Source organism: Nymphaea colorata, chromosome 7 (assembly GCF_008831285.2).
Source record: "Nymphaea colorata isolate Beijing-Zhang1983 chromosome 7, ASM883128v2, whole genome shotgun sequence".
NCBI lineage: Eukaryota > Viridiplantae > Streptophyta > Magnoliopsida > Nymphaeales > Nymphaeaceae > Nymphaea > Nymphaea colorata.
Genome location: NC_045144.1, coordinates 19515488 through 19537333, shown reverse-complemented (window position 1 = coordinate 19537333; position 21846 = coordinate 19515488). Strand labels below are relative to the sequence as shown.

Genomic DNA, 21846 nt, shown 5'->3' with positions numbered 1-21846 from the left:
ATCATCAAATCTTAGATTGTCAGATTTGATATCTTCGAGTTCTAACAAAGATTTGAGATCTTTTACTTCAAAGATGCATGAATGACATTTAAATTTGTATCTTTTGCACAACTATACTTTGTGAGTTTGAGGCATACTGAAAACCTTGACTGAAATTCAGAGGTTTACTGAATCTATAAGTTTAAGTAAGATTAGATCTTCAGATCTAAGATCAAGGATAAGAAGACCTAGAGATAGGTGAAGAGACTGTGAAGTTGGATTGAGCTTCATTGTAGACCACAGCTGGTTGGATCCACAAACACATTAATTTCGTCCAAATTGAGAGAAGATTATTTTTTCTAGCTTTTGCATGAGAGATTCTTCCTTTGAATCTCTTACTTTTTTGGTGGTACAAAGCAATCTCTAGTTAATTTTAAGTGTAAAAATGGTGAGAGCTGTTATTAAAGGATATGACATATTTTTTTATTCTTTAATTGCATGGCTATTAATTTGGCAATTATGCTCTAAAAATCAATGTTTATAAGTCCTTTTTTATATTTATGGTGGCAGAACTTCTTTTGGTGTTTTAGGGTACCACCTTCAATGCATTTTAACTCATTTTGTCTTCTTCTCTTGGGGGCGTGCATAGGAGATTGATGCCCTTGACAATCTTTTTTTTTATATATTTCAACCACAAAATGATAAAAATTACCGATCCATGCAGGGTTTTAAGGTATGATTGTAATCTCGTTCTTTTTTAACCTCTAAATAAGAGTTGGTAAATTAGTAAAAATGCTAGAATAAAACATTATAAAAAGTCACACAACTGCCCAACTTTTGTGTCTAACAAATAGGCGCTCAAATTTCCTCATAATTCTCAAATTAATGCCTTCAAGAAAAAAATAAATTAGAAAAACAATTTACATTACCACTCTCAGGGTGAGCATAAGAAGAGTATTTAACCCTACCATTCCACTTAAAGGCCAAAACCCCCATCGCTACCCTCATGTGCTTTGAATAAGCATGCTTTTAGTGCATCAAAGGAGATGCCTCTACTATGCTTCAACTTACATATTGGTGTAGTTCTTTTTGTAGTACAAATAGAGTTGATGCCACGAAAGCTCGAAACAGAAATTAACTACTTACTAGCCTTTATTTCATCCATTATCCCAACCCCTTAAAATAATTTACATCACTGCTCTTAAAGCACAAAATATAGAAGGAAAACAATATATATCATGCCCACCTTGTTCAAGTTCACCATCCGGTGAGGGTCAAGGTCGAAGTCGAAGATTTCCATATTTGTGGTAAATTTTACCGAAAATGTTTGGATTTTTGTTTTTCTTTTATAACAATAGGAGAACCATGACTGCCTAATTAACCATATTTGTGGGGCTTCATTTCACTTGCAAAGTGTTGAGCAAGACATAATTTTTTCTCATTTCTTTGTTCAGCTTTGGGTGTATTACCATTGGGCTTAGATCCCTAGGTGATCTAAGATCATCAAATCTTAGATTGTAAGATTTGACATCTTTGAGATCTAACAAAGATTTGAAATCATTCTCTTGAAAGATGCATGAATTACAATTAAATTTGTATCTTTTTCACACCTATACTTTGTCAATTTTCGGCATATTGAAAACCTTAACTAAGTTAGGAGGTTTATTGAAACTAGGAGTTCAAGTAGATTTTCAAATTTAAGATCAGGGGTGGGCCACCTAGGCCATGGCCCCATCCCAAGTAATTTAAAAAAAAACATTGAAAAAAATAAAAAAAAATAGTTGTGCAATGTATTTTTAAAATTCGGGTCTAGTTTAGTCCTACCCAAATCCGAGGTTGGACTGTTTGGCTCGCCTATGAAAAAATCTCTGGTTTCGCTCCTGTCTAAGATCAAATATAAAAAGACCTAGAGATAGGCACACTGACTGGGAAGTTGGATTGATGCCCTTGACCATCATTTGTTTATATATTTCAACCATGGATTCTTAAAAGTTACTGACATGTACTGAGTTTAAAGCCTACGAATTTAACCTCAAGTTTTTTTAACTTCCAAATATGATTTGGCAATTTAGTAAGAAATTTGAAGAAAAATTATGAAAAGGCATACAACTAACAACTTTTAATGTCCAACAAGTAGGAGCTCAAGTCCCCTCGTAATTCTCATAATAGTCAAAAAAAATTAGAAAAGTAATTTTACATCATCATTTTTCAGGTTTGAACTTGAGGGTCGATACCATGCATGTTTATGGTCCTTTTATGTTTCAACTGCATGTCGGCGTTTCTTCTTTTGCAGTATGAAAAATTAACGCTGAAAGAATTCGAAATAAAAGCTAACTACTTAATGACCCTAATTTTGTCAGTTGCATCAACGTTGAAGATAATTTGCATTACCACTTTCAAACAAAAAAAAAATCTAAAAGAAAAACTATATGTATGATGCCCACCTTATTCAACTTTACTATTGGGGAAGGGTCTAGTAAACTGTACCACTATTGGATCCATATCAGATCCGGATCCATTGTTGTCGAACACGTTAACCCAGAAAAGGATACAACGTTCAACGCAGTACGGATCTCGATTTTAGAGTGCTGCAGCTTTATTTGGATCCACTTGCTTCAGTGGACGCGCAGACTTAACGACGACGAAGAGATTTTGTAATAAATTGGATTTCTTCGGTCTTACGAACAGAATTATGGACTCAGATTGTTATCCTGGTGTTTTGGTCATGACTCTTTCCAGAATCCGATCCAGAATAGAGATCCACTCTTAATTACATGGTCATGCTGAATATTGAGGTTTGTTATCTTTTGGATTTTTTTAAATATCACAAACTTTACTAAATATTCCTAAATACTTGTATTACATGTTATTCAGTTTTAATTGATGAAAAAAATCAAACGTTAAATCCCTATAAACTTATCTTATTCATTTATTTATAGAATAAATACGATAATCAATTTTATGATTTGACCAGGTCACCAAGTCAACTCTCTGAACCGGTGATCGAATCTTTAGTTGATCCGAGTCCAAGTCACCATTTTATCAACCATAGTTTGTTATTATTTCACCAATTTGACTTCAAAATTGATGTAGATTTATGAAAACTATGACAAGTGTTTCATAAATGTGCTTAAATTTTAGACTGCATTTGATTGTAAGGAAGAATTTAACGTGGTAAATTTACCACGGTAAATTTTTCTGGAAAAAAATATAGGATGAAATTTAACCTTCTTTCGATTTGAGGTCCTGTTTGATTGGAGAGAAGTTTTTTGTAGGGTAAAATTACACATGGTGCTAATAAACATGTTCGTGTAGTTTTTATAAACATTTTTTTGTGTTAGTAAAAGCTCCTAATTTCCTTTTTTGCCCGAATTTTGGTCGGACACAATTGCCTTTTTCGATGATACGTAATCAGAACTAGATCTGGGCTTGGATTTAAATTCCCTTTCAAGACCAAAATAAATTGAATCCTACTTTTATAGAATATGACATTTACATGTTCTCGGATATGTCTTTATCGGATATCAGTTCAATATTTGATTCAGATTCGGTTATAAAGCTGTCCGCCAAATCCCAATCCAATTAGCAATTGGACTTGAATTTATTCATGAGATACAACTAAATAGATATGAAACTGGATCTGTAATCAGATGTATCTTGGATGAACTTATATCCGCGTGTGAATTCTTGAGTTTTTCAGAAAATCAACATTTCACTTGTAAATTTTAAAAATTTTAGTTAACTGATATAAAAAAAAATTGAATAATTATATTTCAGTCCTTGTCAAATTCTTTTGAAACTATTTTTTAGTCTTTACAATAAGAAATTCTTACCAAAGCCAAAAAATGGCTAAAGGGCACTCGTTATATGATTTTAAATTTTTGATGAGCATTTATATGTAAACAAGAAAAACTACCATCAAGTTTCAATATGAAATTAAACCCTTTTTGAGTCTATATAAACAACTGCCCACACCCACCTCTGCCTTTAGCATGATCTAAACCTCATAAATCAGCAATGGCGTAGTCACATTGTGACTGGTTTGGATAGTTTCTTAAAAGTTTTTTATTTTTAAATTAAAATCTTAAATGTTATATATATATATATATATATATATATAATATATATATATATAAAAGTGCCCTAACAAATTTAAGTATTTTTAAACCAGTGCCGTTTCAACGAATTTCTTGTACGATCTAACTTGCTTCACATGGAATGGAGATCTCAATTATAAGAATCGATAACTTATTAATGTGAAATGTTTAGATGCCTTATTCGTTAAATCATATCTTTGCGATCCAAAAAAAACAAAACCATGACCGAATCTGCTCTGCTGCAGGCGTACCCGGACCCGAGTGGGGACAACCCCGCTCCACTCGGGGGGCCACCAGTAGGCCGTACGGCCTAGAACGAGTGTGGTCGGCCAAGTTGTGGACGCCAACGTCCCATCCCACAAGTGTGGGGCCAAATGGTGGGCTCGCTAATGCAAAGTGGATCGACTCTGACTTACGTTCCTTCACTGGATTTGACTAAATGGGTCCAGTTTCAGGTGGACAATTAAATCCTACGCACCAACTGGTGGACCATACTGTTTGCGTCCAGATTCCTGCGCCTGAGGACAAAAGTGTGCCTGCCGTGTCTGTTTTTTACTTGTTAGAACTCGAATTTAAGGGTTAGCACATGGTCATAGTGAAAGTGGAAGCCCTTTTTATCTATCAGGTGGTGGTGAGATCACTGTGTGCTTCAACTCGTAGGTCCGGCTCACTTCCTTACGACACAAGGAGCATAATTGTATTTCGAATTTAGATACATATGCTCCTTCGACACTCCCCCAAACCTACCCATTTGCACTATGCCCTTCGGGAACTTAGAACTCGAATTCATATTCAAATTTAGTCGCTTGAATCTTATCCAAGTCGAGTTTCAACTTAAGTTCTTTCACTAAAATAAACGAAATCAATCTAGCTTTTGGTCCATAATTATATCTTAAGAGCCCTATTGACACACTATGCCCCTTGCGCCCAAAACTCCACTTGTGTTTGCCCTTGTTGGGTTGTCAATTGAATCATGTGAACTGGATTTCAACTCATTTTCCTCTACCATATTCCACTAAATGAATACAGTTTCAGGTTATAACTAGATCTTGCAAACCCATGGACATTTCATGCACCTCTTGTCTGGGACTCCTAAGCATGGGTACAAACATGTTGCCTGTGTTTGACTTATTGGATCTCAAATTTAGATTCAAATTTTGTCGGCGCTTGAACCATGTACTTAGTTAGAAATAAATTCCAACTCATGTTCCTTTACTGGGTTCGACTAAATGCATTCACTTTGAGGTCAACACTTCCATCTTAGGAACCCATTGAGATGCCATATCTCTTGTGTCCCGGACTCCTTAGCCTGGAGACAAACATGTATCCAAGGAAGGAGCCAAAGAGGGCCTGCATGAGCCCTGACCCTACCTTAAAAAAAAAAAAATTACATGTAAATTTTAAAAAATTTCACTTATCCTGTATGAAAATTTTAAAAAATGATATTTAAGCTCTTATCAAAATAAAAAAACTTTAATTCAGGTCATCTCATAAAAAATTTCTAACTTCGCCCCTACGTGCACCTATCCCCTATCGTTGTCTTATCAAACATTGAACGCATTTGATCGTATACTTAGTTACAGTTAGATTCGAAGCATTTTTCTTTACTAAATTTGACTAAAGGCATCGAATTTCAGGTCCCAATGCCCATCCCACTCACATAGCTCAGCCTTTGTGTTCCGGACTCTAAAGTTTGGGGACAAAAACGTACCTTCCCCTGCCTGTCCTTGTCCTCAGGTCCACCACTACCCTTGGCTATGGCTGGTGAATGGACGAAATCAAGCCTCAATTTCATGTAGCTTGGAGCCTACATTATTAACAAATAACTATAGAGCAAAAGGTACATTTTTAAATATTCTCGCTTTAACATATTGGTCCGTGAGATCATATGTGTCATTCGAGAGCCTTTCTAGCTACGTTGATAAAGTGCAACGAGGCTGATACTAATGACACGCTGCTTGAGAATATTCTCCTAAGTTTTCTTAGGTGTATATGAATTGGACATGAAATAAAATCTGAATAAAATAACTGATGACAGAGAAACTACATTTATGGGGTCGCTTTTTCCCACAAGTCCAAAAACATATCTCTTGTGTCTGGGACTCGTTAGCCTGGGGACAAACATGTACCTGCCCATGTCTTTGTCTTATCAGATATTGAAGGCTTTTGATCGTAAACTTAGTTACAGTTAGATTCAAGGCATTTCTTTTACTAAATTTGACTAAAGGCATCGAATTTCAGGTCCCTTTGCCCACCCCACTCATATAGCTCAGCCTTTGTGTTTGGGATTCCAAAATTTGGGGACAAAAATGTGCCTGCCCCGCCTGTCCTTGTCCTCAGGTCCACTACCCTTGGTGAATGGACGAAATCAAACCTCACCTTGACGTAGGTTGGAGTCTACATAATTAAAAAATAATTATAGAGCAAAAAGGTATCGCATTACCATATTGGCCTGTATGGAGATCATAAGTGTCATTTCGAGGGCCTTTCTAGCTTGGTTGATAGGTTGATAAAGTGCAACAAGGCTGATACTAATGACGCTGCTTGAGAATATTCTCCTAAGTTTTGTTAGGTGTATATGAATTGGACATGAAATAAAAGTTGAATAAAATAACTTGCGACAAAGAAATTACATTTATGGGGTCGCTTTTTTCCACAATTCAAAAAACATACCTACCATTTATGATTATTGTCATGTGGGTCAACGACTTCCTTCCCCCATGATACCATCACAACTGCTATTTTAACTGACGTACCTTTTTGTAATTTTGGAAATTTTTTTTGCCCATGTGGTTGGTTACCCAGGGAGCGTAAAATCAATCGACCACGCGTCGAGACACCGTGACGATCAATATTATTAAATTTAAATAGCGAGAAGTCGGCGTCATAAAAAAAATAAACAAAAAAAAAGGGTGCGCTCTTCTAAATTACAGGTGAAAGTAGGGGGCCACATGAAAAAGAAATTTCAAAAGGAGATTCATACGAGGACGTCCGCCCCAGCCTGTGGGCGCGAGCGACTCGATTCACGCGCCCCCCGCCCGCTGATGGCGACTGGATAAGACGTCCGGATAAGGTCGTCCAGAACGCCTCGGCTTTCGTAAAACCTGCTTCCCTCGGCCCCGCGACGTGAGAGAACCGGGAAAAATAAAAAAATAATGTAACCGCAGATCAAGTCGGTGGCGGTGCGGACGTGCAAACGCCGCCACGATCACAGTTTCACTTGGCGAGGAACCGCCATTCGATCTACGGTTCTACAGAGCGCAACTGAAGCCACTGACGTAACCGAAATACGTAACGCGTGACAGCGAAGTAACCCCACGCCTTCGCGTGTTCGTATTTATATAAGTACCAAGAATCAGGGAGGGGATACCTCGAGACGCCACTGTTCATAGAAAGAACTGAGCGTTGCATTTATGATTTCTCTAAAAGTTTAATGAGCAACACTGACAAAAAAAATCAAATTAATGATGAACCTTCCACTGTTCTGCCAATTCAACTACACCTCCTTATAATCAATATTTAGGTGAACTTCATGTTTAAGGCCATTGATCTCACGACCCTTGTAAGATTCAATATGCATGTAAGATTTTAAATGTTCTTTGTTTTCAATATTATGCAGCCAGTTATGTGGTTGGATTTGTGGAAACGGCTAAAAGTTAAGTATGCATGCAGTATAATCGAAGGTCACTGTATGAAGATGATGCCTTGTATATGAGTCGGCCCACCGTTTATACTTGATATTGATAGTTTTACGTAAACGCTGTTAACAGCGTATGAGTATAATTTTGGACCTATCTTTGATTAATGTCAGGATTTTGTGTGATTAATTAGAGTATAGTGTACCTACTATTTACAATTCAGATTTTTACCAGCTTATAATCCGGCCAACTTAGTACGTTGAAGTATTCGAATCTCCTATAAACATAAAGGAATCTTCCTTGTTTCTAAAAGTAACTGAAAATAAAGGTTGATGGTAGACGATGGCCAAGTCCCTTTAGTCCCTATTTTTGAGGCCAGGGGTTATGAAAAAAACGAAGAAATAATTATGAGCAAAACTTTTAGAAAAACAAAAAGAAATTACAGCTGCAAATGTCCGTGGCTTCAAAGTGGATGGAAACTGAAGTTCGATTCGATTTGGAAACTGATTTCTGAAAAAACAATTTGGAGTTCAGTTAAATTGGAATTTATACGATTGCGGTGGGGCTGATCCGGATCCTGTATGGTGTGAGACCGACACTGGGTGTGGCCGGTAGTTGGCCACGCCGGTGAGCTCCCGGGCCACGAGGGTCCCTTCGTTGAGAGTTGTGAAGGAGCTGGAACGTGCCTCGGCGAGGCGCAGCGCCAGCCAGTGGCGAGCGGCCACGGCGGCGCGCCCACCTCGCCTGCGATCGGCGCTTCCGCTGCCGCTGCAGAAAACCGGGTGGGGCCGGCCGACCCCACCGGCCGTACCAGCGATCGCCTCAGGCTCGTGGGGGACTAGGAGGACGTTGGGAGGGCGTGAGCTTCACTCGCCTATATAAAGGCCGAGCCTGTCCCTCCCCCCTATCTATTCGCGGCGGTCTTTTTCAGTCTGCGACCTTGCCTGGTTGTCATCCGCGGGGGAGAGCGAGAGAGAAAGGGAGGAAATTTTGGGAAGGAAATGGCACGAAGGAGAGTGGAGTTGAAGAGGATCGAGAACAGGGCGAGCAGGCATGTAACCTTCTCCAAGCGGCGGAACGGGTTGATGAAGAAGGCGTACGAGATCTCGGTGCTTTGCGGGGTGGAGGTCGCGCTCATCATCTTCAGCTCCAAGGGCAAGCTTTACGAGTTCTCCAGCAATCCCAGGTACGTCGCTGTGCTTGTCTTTTTTTTGTCGTTGTCCGTTTGGCTAGGGCTCCCTTCCCGCTGGTTTAGGGAGCGGGAGGTTTGCGTTTTGTTGATTTCGTCCCTCTTTTGGGGGTTCTTGATGCGATATTTGTGGTTAAAAGCGAGCAGCAGGGTTTATGGAAGGTTTCCGGTGTGATTCATTTGGCTTCTGGCAACATTTCGTGGAGTTCTTCTGCCGTTGATTGCTCCGTGTGTTGTACCTCCTGCGTTGTTGACATTTCTCGGGGAATTTTGCCTTCGATTGTCGTTTTAACCTGTGGATTGACCCTTTGTTTGGCTTCTGGCGACATTTCGTGGGGGTTCTTCTTCTGTTGCTTGCTCCGTGTGTCATACTTCCCTGAGTTGTTGACATTTGTCGCGGAATTTTGCCTTCGATCGTTGTTTCGGCCGGTGGATTGACCCTTTTTTTCATTCTTTTCCTTTTCAGTTCGGTCGGAAGACCTTTTCGGAGAGCTCTTTCTGTTTCTTTCTTCTTTGATGCCGTCGATTTGGTGAACGTCTCGGCCCGGTGCCATTAGGATCGCGTTCTTTTATTTTATTTTCTTTTCTTTTATTTTCTTTTCTTTTCTTTCCTCGCGTGGCTTCTGCTCCTTTCGCCGCTGTCTTGATTAACTTTCTTTCCTATTCAGTGGCGTCGTCTTGGGGAAGCTCTCCCGTTTCTTGGGCTTCTTTATCACGTGATGTTATCAATGAGACGAGTTGCTCGAGAAACGATTTCATTTTCCACTCCTATCCACACGTTTTTTTCTCTGTTTGAATATTTTTTTGAGCCCATTGAATTCTTCCAGCTCGGCCTGCTTGTGCTGTTATCATCCTGTCCACGTCATCTCGTGTATAAAGAAGGCTTAAAAGAATTGCTTGGTTTCGTTGGAAATTTCCGCGTTGAGAATAGTGCTTTCGCTCAGGTTCGGTCTTCACAGACGTCCATTCTGCCGTCCTCTTCAAAGAAGCCACCCAGTGGAACGGAGAATGGGTTCGAGATACTTGATCGCAAGCTTCTGAGCGAGGTTTTATTGTGCTGACCTTTGAACCTCCTCGCACTGCGTGTCATCTTTGTTATTTCTTGAATCTCTGGTCCTTTGATGTGACGTTGCCCATATCGGGTGCCCTTTTTCTGTCGACATTCCGGATAAGTCTTCTGCTGACAAGTAGTGCTTTGTGATTGGATGTAACTTATTTTTCCTCCCATGTATCTCCTTGGTTTCTGGGTTAGCTCTTTTGCTATATTTTCTTCAGAAATCGCCTTTTCTCGCCGCCTAGCTGACAATATTGCTGTTCTGCGTCTGCGGTCGGCGTTACATCTCAACAGACCACAGCCATCGTTGAATCATATGCTGTTTCATCTAACAAAAGCTCCCAGCCAATTGCTATATATTCGGGAAACCTCAAAAAAAGGGCTTCATCTTTCGTGTGATCAAGTGCTAGATAATTTACTTATAAATTGGTTATTCTATTTTATCTTAGTATTTTATGTTTCAGATTTATATGTATTTGCTTATTTTATTGAGTCTAATTTTTTATTTGTTCTCTGAATGTTTTTTTTTTTCGGGTGCCACTGGTGTTGTGCATCTTTCCATGGAAAGCTCTCTCCATCTGCCATCTGCGTATGAAGGGAATGAGCTAGTACTTATCCTAGGTGAACTTCAACGCTATTCTATTTTAATTACCCTTGCTGCTTTTATTGTATGTAGTTCCGTAGAAGGCCAATATGGTCTGTTGGGTGGTCATAATGATTTACAGATGCTGTAGTCTATGATCAGCCAGTTCGGATTACTAAAATCCCAGTGTCGTAGTTAGAAAAGGAAATAGCATATTTGGAAGAGGCTTTACTGGAGTCATGTGCTAAATGGTCGTGCTGACTCAGTGGTGCTATATTTGATGAACCTAACATCTGTTATGTTATGTTGAGCTGCAAGTCAAGTAGGTTGTAAATGACATCTTAAGCAAAGGGATCAAATTATTTGGGAAGATAATTTAATGAAGATCATGAACATCAAAGCTTAGTCTGCATATTAATTGTCCATATAAGGCAAGGTTGAAGAGACAAAGGTGTCCCTTTTTAGGCCACGAAGGGAAGTCCATGAAGCAAGTTATTTCTGACGAATTGATGATTGAATCAATTTAAAAGCGTGCATGAAAGCATGGGTAACCGACAGCGCCTCAAGGATGGACAAAAGAGAATCGGACCGAGTCAATGGGCATCTGTAACTACTAACTAGTATGAGGACTCATTGGCCTTCAGCGCATGTACTCTTTTGCATGGGCATTCAAATTCGCTTCTTGTATACCACTATGGATCTTCTGAGATTCGACATTCGATTTGGAGATACATTAGAAAGTTTTGACAGTCCAAAAGTAGGACTTTCTGGACTTAGTTCAAAAGTAGGACTTTCTGGACTTAGTTCAAAAGTAGGACTTTGTCCAAAAAGTGAATGCACTTTAATATATATGCATGTACAACTTCCCTTTTTCAAGTTTGATTCATTTAGTTTTGAATAGCAGTTATCAGTTGGCAAGAAAATTATTTGTATGTAACTTTCTTTGTAGCAGACGTACTTTCTTGGTCGTTTCAAATTTACTCATTTGATCTACCTTATTATGGAGAAGAATTGCTACCCGGGAGATATTTTGGTTTCCCATACCACTCTAGACTCACTTCGAACGTCTTTTACCTATTCTATTACATAAAATATGGGTTCTTTTTTTTAAACCATCTTAAACTTGATTCATCTTATCCGCAAGGAAGAATTGCTTTGCAATGAAGAGAGAGAGAGAGAGAGAGACTGCTCCCTCTTCACAGAAAAAAAGGAGAGAAGTTGCAGGCGTACTTTGTCCGTTTATTCCTCCATTTTCTTCAATATAATAAAGAGTTGGGAGAAAGTTCATGAAGGGAAGGCACATGATGACGGAAAGGTAGATCTCTTGGATCTTTATCCATTTCTGATTAGTGAATTTTATTTCTAGAAGAATATTTACTGGTCATTGTAGAAAGGAACTTGTATAATCCGAACCCTGAACTCAATTAAGTCTGCAAAGCTGCCCTAATGGGGAATGTCTGGTTCCTAGTTTTCCCTGTTCCACTTACCATGCAACTCTTTTGAGTTTAAGGGATCAAGTTAACAAAGAACAGGCAATTGGACCTAAATTTCGTCTTTTCTTGTTCTATATTTTGTTACATATCAGCAACAATATCTTCTTTCTGTATGTTGGCTTGAATTCACTAACATCTAAATACTATTTTTGATGCATATTGCTTAGGAACATAAATTTGCGAGGCTAACAATAATTCTTCTTTCTGTATGTTGGACTTATATTCACTGACATCTAAATACTATTTTTGATGCATATTACTTAGGAACATAAATTTGTATGGCTGACAATAGTTTGTTTTATGAGCGGCTAATGTGGGCTTTCTTTTTTTTTTTTTTTCCTTTTTCCCTGTCATAATCGATATGTCTTGTATATGGTGGTTTTATACCCGACAATAGATAGGCTGACGAGGTTGGACTGTCTCTCTTTCTTTCTATCATCCTCGTTCTTCAAAGGTCTCTCTCTCCCTTCAGTTCTTCATCTGTTTCTTGTTGGCCTCACCCTTTACAATATCCTCACTCTTTACAATATCGTTGGTTCATTTTGTCTTTTTTTGCCTCTTTCTTTTTGCTTAGCTTTCTCTCTGTATGTATGTATGTTTCTTCGTATCCTTATTTTTATTTCAATTGTTCGTTTGCACAAAATTATATTTTTGTTTTGTGCCCTTAGAATAATTCTCGTCTTTATAGTTTGGCTTTCATCTTACGCATTGCAGCTTAACTGTAAACTAAGTGTAGATAGTATTGACGGCATGAAATTGATTTGTCTTTCTCTCTGTGTGTATGTATGTTTCTTCATATATCCTTATTTTTATTTCAATTATTCGTTTGCACAAAATTATATTTTTGTTTTGTGCCCTTAAAATAATTCTCGTCTTTATAGTTTGGCTTTCATCTTACACCTTGCAGCTTAACTGTAAACTAAGGGTAGATAGTATTGATGGCATGAAATTGATTTGTCTTTCTCTCTGTGTGTATGTATGTTTCTTTGTATATCCTTATTTTCATTTCAATTATTCGTTTGCACAAAATTATATTTTTGTTTTGTGCCCTTAAAATAATTCTCGTCTTTATAGTTTGGCTTTCATCTTACACCTTGCAGCTTAACTGTAAAGTAAGGGTAGATAGTATTGACGGCATGAAATTGATTTGTCTTTCTCTCTGTGTGTATGTATGTTTCTTCGTATATCCTTATTTTTATTTCAATTATTCGTTTGCACAAAATTATATTTTTGTTTTGTGCCCTTAAAATAATTCTCGTCTTTATAGTTTGGCTTTCATCTTACACATTGCATTTTAACTGTAAACTAAGTGTAGATAGTATTGACGGCATGAAATTGATTTGTCTGTCCGTGTCTGCATGGACTTTCCATATTTGCATATGGACAAAGCAATTTTTCTTTTTTGATATATTAGTTCTTAGAAACAACGAATGGAGTCTATAAGAAGTTGTTTTAATGGTGTGAACATGGTTACTACCTAATAGATCTCTCTTTGTGTGGTAATTACAGAAAAAACTGGTAGTGGTAGTCTCTGTTAATGTTACTTAGTAACATATGTCAGATTTTATTTATATAGAATCTTTCTTATATGCATATATCCGTGTATATTTGATTACATAAATATTATATTATTTTATGCGTATTATGTCTTATCACTTATATGTTTATAAAATGTTAATACATTAGTAGGTTCAATGTACTTTATGCTTTCTTTTTATTTTCCATGGTTTATCTTTATTTTTCTTTTGTTTTACCAATAAGCTAGCTGTTGGACTAGTCAACAGCTCCTTTGGATGAGATTTTCCATTAAGTTAATGCAGATTTTCTGAGGTGCGAAACCTGTGGTTCGGACTGGGTTGGGCTGGGTTTTGTTAACCATTATCCTCAAAATAAAGACAAAACATGACTTGTCATTTGAATATATAGAAGTTGGAGAATGACCTTATTTTGTGTATAACTGAAGAAATAAGTCAACGCATCAAGTATAGTAACCACTAAGTTGTGTTTACTTGTGGTAATGGTAAAAGTGGGTGACTAGACTACTGCTGTTACTCTCTATTTGCGCACATTAACAGCGGACATTAACATAACGAAGTAGCAAAGTTTAACATATCAGTGATCAACATTTCGATAGAAAAAATGTTATACATTTAGTATTTAAAGTTATGCAAAATTTGACATGTATATATATTATTTAAAACTAAATGTTCAAATTTAAGATCAGTAGATGACTATACCTGAATAAATAATAATTCTAAACAGGATCAATTAAATGAATTTTCTTTATCTTTCACTCAATAAAGTTTTGAGTCACACTATTGTTGTAGATGTCATGGCTCGATATTTATATTTTATATTGTTGTTGTAGATGCCATGGCTCGATATTCATCTTCGGTTGATAATAGGGATATCTGGAGATAGGATATTTAGTTCTGTTTTTTGTATTGTCAAGAACTTAGTGAATTATCTAAGAACACACAAAAATCAATGGTGGAGTGCTTGTTATTAGGATCTCTATTTTATTCAGCATCCAAGTAATTAATTTTAATTTACATAAGAAAAAATAAAAAAAGTTTTTGTTGATTGTATGTTTGACATAAGACACAATTCTCATGGTTGCCTTGGTGAGTATTGAAGTGAGTTTTGTTGATTTTATTTTCGACATAAGGCACAATGCTCATGGTACTCTCATGGTTGCCTTTGTATGTATTGAAGTGAGTTTTGTTGGAATTGACTTATAACTTTATCTAGAAATTAATGAATTACTTAAGGAACTGTATTTAGAAATTAACAAATTACTTAAGGAATTGACCTATAATTTTATGTAGAAATTAAATGAATTACTTAAGAATATACAAAAATCAATGGTGGAGAAAGATAAAAAGAACCCTTTCTTGATTGTGTTCTTGACTTAAGGTATTAATTCTCATTGTTGCATCTATATGTTGAAGTGAGTTTTTGTTGGAGACTTATAATATGAATCGCATGAGCCATATCTGGTTTGATGATAGAGAGAATCAACAATTTGTCAAGAGAAAGATAAAAAGAGTTATTTGTTGATTGTGTTCTTGATATAAGGTATAATTCTCATTGCTGCTTCTATATGTATTAAGTGAGTTTTTGTTGGAATTGACTTAGAATATGGACTGCATGAGCTCTGATTTAATAATAGAGTAAAAAGAGATCACCAACAATTTGTTGAAATGGAATGAAGGTTTTTAGTATCTCTTTATCATCAATTTTCATTTTTATTTTTAGAGTTTTTGAGGAATTTATAATTTTGTCATTTAAAATTATTAATATATTTCACTAGTAAGTTTCATCTGTGAAAGCAAAGAGCTTCTTCAAAGCTGTAGGCAATTTCAAGAAAATAATTTAGGTCCTTTCAAATTGAAAGTAATTTTTACGAAATTGTTTTACTTTTAATGGTTCTTTTATCATCGTTGTTTGACAATCGTGATTATCATGTCATCGACATATAACAACAGTACAATTATACATATAACAACAATACAATTATTTTCATATTACAGTCTTTTCAAATCAGTATTCAAAAGCAATTTTCAAGAAATTGTTTTAGAAAATGATTCTTTTTTGAAATTATGTATCATCAACATATAACAAAAATATAATTATTATTATAAGTATTTTTCATAAATATGGTAGTATTTGAATAGCATGATCGAAAATTTTGATCAAATATGGTAGGCCTGGGACACTAGTTTTGAGTCATGAGGTGCTTTTTTTAGATGTAAAACTTTATCTTAAAGCAAGCCAAGTTTAGGAAGGGCGTTCATATAAACTTGTTCATTTAAATTGTCATGGCCTCATGGGTGCTGGATGCAATAAGGTTCAAGACATTATTGTATAGATGCATATATATATATGTATATATATATATATATATTATCAGAAAAATTTAAATAAAATTTAACAAATAACCACTACAAATCAACAAGGTAGCGCTTGATGGGTCGGAACTTTTTTGTAGCATAGGAAATATGTTTCGATTTTTAAAATTTTTTCAGTTTATCAAACGTGATTTTTTTTTTACCATTAAAGGTGGAAACAGAAATATATTTTTGGAAAAATGTTTCCAGCTGGAGGAATGGAAACATTTTTTCGGATTTTTTTTTTACTAGTAGGAGGAAGAAGGGACCCAGAGAAGAAGGCAAGGAAGGAGGGAGGAGGAAGGAGGCGGAGGGAGAAGGGATGCGGAGGAAGAAGGGAAGGAGGGAGGAGGAAGGGAGGTAGAGGAAAAAGAGAAAGAGGGAGGAGAAAGAAGGGAAGGAGTGAGGAAGAAGGGAGGCGGAGGAAAAAGGGAAAGAGGGAGAAAGAAGGGAAGGAGTGAGGAAGAAGGGAGGCGGAGGAAAAAGAAAAAGAGGGAGGAGGAAGAAGTGGAGCGAGGGAGGAAGAAGTGGAAGGAGGGAGAGAAGGTTAGTCTTCGCTTGGATCCCCCTGCTTACCGATTTGGGTGTTTCTGATATCTCACTGGAATCCGGCGAGAAAGAGGGAGAAAGAAGGGAAGGAGTGAGGAAGAAGGGAGGCGGAGGAAAAAGAAAAAGAGGGGGGAAGAAGAAGAAGGGAGGCGGAGGAAGAAGTGGAAGGAGGGAGAGAAGGTTAGTCTTCGCTTGGATCCCCCTGCTTACCGATTTGGGTGTTTCTGATATCTCACTGGAATCCGGCGACCGGAGGACAATCGGCGCCAATTTGGGTGTTTCTGATATCTCACTGGAATCCGGCGACCGGAGGACAATCGGCGGACGACGACTTGAATAACATTATCGCCATCGCCGGAAACCTTTTGTCTTCCTCCAGCCACATCTTCTTCTTCCTCCTCCTTCGCCTCCCTTCTTCTTCCTCCTCCTCCTCCTCCTTCGCCTCCCTTCTCCCTCCTTCCTCCTTCCCTTCTTCCTCGCTCCTTTTTCCCTTCTTCCTCCCTCGCTCCCCTCCTCCCTCCTTCCTCCTTCCCTTCTTCCTCCCTCGCTCCCCTCCTCCCTCCTTCCCTTCTTCCTCTGCCTCCTTTCTTCCTCCCTCACTCCCTTTTTCCTCCTCGAGCCACATCTTCTTCTTCCTCCTCCTTTGCAAAGGGTTTCAGAGCAACCCACCATTTCCATTGATAAATTTCTGAAAACTTCTTGTCGGAAACATATCTCCAGCCATCAAACGCTACCCAATGAATTAGATCATTAGTGTTTTAAGGATTGTTCCATCAATTGATTCAACATTTAAAAAAATAAAATGAAATTAATCATTTTTGTCTTAATTTTTCATCATTCTAATTTTCATCCATCGGTTTCTTGATTATCTTCAGTTCTTTCACTAAAATCTATGTCGTCAGCAAAATCAGCAAATTCATCAGAAGGAAGATCATCTAAATCCAAATTAGCAGTTTGTAAGTCTTCATTAAATTTCTTCATTAAATTCAATTCTTCTGCATATATTGAGATGATCTACAGCTGCATTTAATTGTAAGAAGAAAATTAAAGAGTTAAAATATTGAATTAACAAAATAACATAAACAAATATAGAATCATAGATGCACCATACCTATTTTTTTATCCTTTCTGAAAATAAACGCAAACTGGAGTGTACATAAACTAGAGTGTACACAAACTGGCGTGCCAATCGACCCACGCGCCTTGCTTCTTTTCTTCTCTTCCTTGCCTTCCTCTTCTTCCTCTCCTCTTGATGTGAGCAGCCACAAGAGAAAACCCTCTTCTTTTTCCCCAAATGAATTAACGAGAGAGAGAGATGTGTGAGGCGTCGTAAGAGGGAGGGGCACCATCGGGTGGTGCCCTCTCCTTCACCCGCCCGTCACTTAAGTGAGGGGCCGGGTCGGGTCCTCTTTTGAGGCTGGACCCGACCCAACAACATGGTCGTACACAACACACAATATATATATATAAACAAGATTTTAAGTGAACAACACTATAGAAAGTTCTATTAATGAAAATTGTTGGGTCGTACACAACACACAATATATATATATAAACAAGATTTTAAGTGAACAACACAATATAGAAAGTTCTATTAATGAAAATTAAGTCAGTGGAAAAGCCGGAAAATCTTATCGGAAAAAATATTGCTGAATAGGTGGAATTGGACCATAGAGAATATGAACAGGCTAACAGCCCTTTTGTGTTTATCAAGGGATCTTCATTTCTATTATATAAACATGATTGCTTAAAAGCAAACCTAATTAGTGGACAAAAATGGAATTGTTCAACTTTGACCGAGTCCAAAAATGGATAAATACAGCCATGGGTGTGTTGACCACACCTGATACTGGTTTGACTGTGTCCAGGCCGTGTCCAAGGGTATACCTGTTGTTGTACCCTGGTTGACATAGGTATCTCACTCGAACAAAGTACACATGTGGCATGGCGTACCTAGCATTCTCCTTAGCACAATGGATGAAATTATGCAAGGGAAATTATGCAAGGGGCCAAAACTCATTTGGCGATCGTTCAAAATCAGATGCACCAAATAGGAGATTGGGTTTTTATCAATGCTTTGCCTTTGTGGTACTTGCTGAATGCCATAAACTTTCAACTACATATTTAGACCCTGTTGAGTTATGAGGCAAATAAAGAAGGACGTTACGAAGTTGATTTCCAAAGTTTGCACCTTGTGAGCGAGGTGCTAATAGTTGAGTTTTCTTTTTCTTGCAAATATTCAATATCTTAAGTGTTGATTGATGTTTTGGGATTATTCTCTTCTCATTGCTTTCTTTTGATACGGATATCTTCGGTGTAGCTTAGATCTATGGCTGTCTTGCTTGAGGTTCCTGACTATTGGCAGCATGTGGTGGTAAATATATGCTTGAAGAGCAGGTTTGACTAACCTCCCTCCTATCGGTATACATACATATATATATATAGAGAGAGAGAGAGAGAGAGCGCTGCAACTGTGAGCATGCGAGACAGAGGTACACAAACGTCCGAAGAAAGGAGGTTGTTCTTTGGTAAATACTAGGGAAGTTTGAAAAGTGATCATCTGTAGGAAACAATACTTATTCATAGAAATTTGCCAAAGTGTCAATGAGAGTCTATGTGATTCCAACATGTGGGAAGCTTAGTAATAGTTGCCTATTTCTGAGTTTGATAAGAATCTGAATCTGTTGAAACTTGTAAATTTTACAAGAATTTGATGGACAGATTCATCCTCAGCGTGAGAATCACACTGTGGCAACATATCATAAATAAGCATTGCATATTCCTTTCTAGTCCACCCTACAGTCAACAAACTAACCGAAAGCAAACCCTTCAAGTAATTGGTTATATCTCATCTAAAGTGTTAGGCCAATTGAAGGAGCAATGAAAAAAAAGGTGCCAGAGGCTTAACATGGTTATATCTCATCTAAAGTGTTAGGCCAATTGAAGGAGCAATGAAAAAAAAGCTGCGAGAGGAACACAATCAACAGGGAGCTGCACGGAGGCTTAACCTTCTGCTCATGAGTGCAGACATGGAACATGCCTTAGAGGCTGTGTGCAATGTGCTTTCAATGAAATGAAGGAATTGAATTGTCATTGCTCAATTTTTCTTTCTCAGATTAAATTTGAGTTTGATGAACCCTACGAGAGAGAAAATTATATTCCACTTAATCAACAAAACAACACTTAGTGGGATTATAAGGGGGAAACCCGCCTAGGGTACCGAGCCACTCTCGGTTCCCGTGCCCATGGGACCGGGTCCATATCCAGACCTGGTTCCCTTACACACGATATTCTAACACTCCCCCTCAAGCTTGGCATACATGTCAAACATGCCAAGCTTGCTCACATTTTTTTCAAATTGAGATGTACATAAGGCTTTGGTTAAAACATTTGCAATTTCATCTTCAGACTTCATATAAGGCAGGATCAACTCCTTTGAATCAATGCGTTCCCGTATGAAGTGGCGATCAATGTTCACGTGTTTGGTTCTGTCATGCAGGACGGGATTATTTGCAAGGTTAATCGCAGATTTGTCGTATGAAGTGGCGATCAATCTTCACGTGTTTGGTTCTGTCATGCAGGACGGGATTATTTGCAAGGTTAATCGCAGATTTGTTGTCGCAGTACATCTTCATCTTCTCTTCCATTTCAATTCCAATATCTGAACCGCCCTGTATTCAGCCTCAGCACTGGATCTAGAACAAACTTCCTGCCTTTTACTTCTCCATACAACCAGGTTACCCCCTAGAAAGATGCAGTACCCTGTGGTAGACCTCCTAGTATCAGTGCACCCCGCTCAATGTGCGTCAGGGGTCATTTTTCAGATACCTCAACACTCTTTCTGCACTCTTCCAGTGACAATCAGTAGGAGCATGCATAAACTGACTCAACACATTCACAACATAGGTGATATCAGGGCAATCTTCACGTGTTCGGTTCTGTCATGCAGGACGGGATTATTTGCAAGGTTAATCGCAGATTTGTTGTCGCAGTACATCTTCATCTTCTCTTCCATTTCAATTCCAATATCTGAACCGCCCTGTATTCAGCCTCAGCACTGGATCTAGAACAAACTTCCTGCCTTTTACTTCTCCATACAACCAGGTTACCCCTAGAAAGATGCAGTCAGTGCACCCCGCTCAATGTGCGTCAGGGGTCATTTTTTAGATACCTCAACACTCTTTCTGCACTCTTCCAGTGACAATCAGTAGACTCAACACATTCACAGCTTGCATCAGTGCACCCCGCTCAATGTGCGTCAGGGGTCATTTTTTAGATACCTCAACACTCTTTCTGCACTCTTCCAGTGACAATCAGTAGACTCAACACATTCACAGCATAGGTGATATCAAGGCGAGTGAGGGTAAGATAGATGAGCTTACCAACCAACCTCTGATACCGACCTTTTCCTTCCTCATCCAGGATGTTGTCAGTTAAGAGATCCAAAATGTACTTCCTTTGGCTCATAACAAGCCCTGTCTCTGATCGAGCAATCTCTATCCCCAGAAAGTACCTTAGTTTACTTAGATCTTTTAGATCAAATTCAGCAGCTAACCTCTCCTTCATCTTCTTTTTCTCTTCTTCATCGTCACCTGTAACAATCATATCATCAACGTATACAAGATGGAGACTCACCAAACCATTTCTCTGCTTAATGAATACGGTGTGATCACCATTTCCCTGTTTGTATCCATTAGTCTTCATCACTATCCTCAGTCTTTCAAACCAAGCTCTAGGAAACTGCTTTAGTCCATACAAGGCTTTCTTGAAATGACAACATTTTCCGCTTTGAGCATATCCAGGGGGCATACTCATACAGACCTCTTCTTCTAGATGGCCGTTCAAGAATACATTCTTGACATCAAGTTGGTCCATGCTCCACTTCTTTTGCACAATAAGTGCTATTAGGATCCTCTCTGGCATCTTCCACACACCTGGGGATCACAGACTTAGACAAGGATGTAATAAAGCATTTGTAATTCTTACTAAGTTTCGCATAAGAGACAAATCTGTGAATAGGGTGAGAAGTACATGACCTGGTTCTCTTGCGTAAGGCTATGGGAAGCTCTTCATCTATTGGACTTGGGTCATCCGGGGAACTCACAGGATTGGGATTGGTTACATCAACATCTTCAACCACATCTGTCTTCTTTCTGATGTACACCTGGCCGAACAGATGATCACGGGCTGTGGGCTGATCATCCACAGAGTTCCCTTCCACACACCTGGGGATCACAGACTTAGACAGGGATGTAATAAAGCATTTGTAATTCTTACTAAGTTTCGCATGAGACAAATCTGTGAATAGGGTGAGAAGTACATGACCTGGTTCTCTTGCGTAAGGCTATGGGAAGCTCTTCATCTATTGGACTTG

At 38.2% G+C, this 21846-nt stretch overlaps 1 protein-coding gene across 2 annotated transcripts in view; it reads left to right on the top strand.

The window, feature by feature from the left end:
• Window positions 1-8432: 8432 nt before the first annotated feature.
• The window catches only part of LOC116257985 (agamous-like MADS-box protein AGL9 homolog), a 38760-nt gene continuing 25346 nt past the window's right edge, over window positions 8433-21846 (top strand). Inside the window, exon 1 of one of the 2 annotated variants that reach the window (XM_031635031.2) lies at window positions 8433-8900. In XM_031635031.2, coding sequence (XP_031490891.1) covers window positions 8716-8900 — 185 coding nt within the window. In that variant the 5' untranslated portion in view covers window positions 8433-8715. The remainder of the gene's footprint in view (window positions 8901-21846) is intronic. The other variant, XM_031635029.2, reaches the window with a different exon arrangement.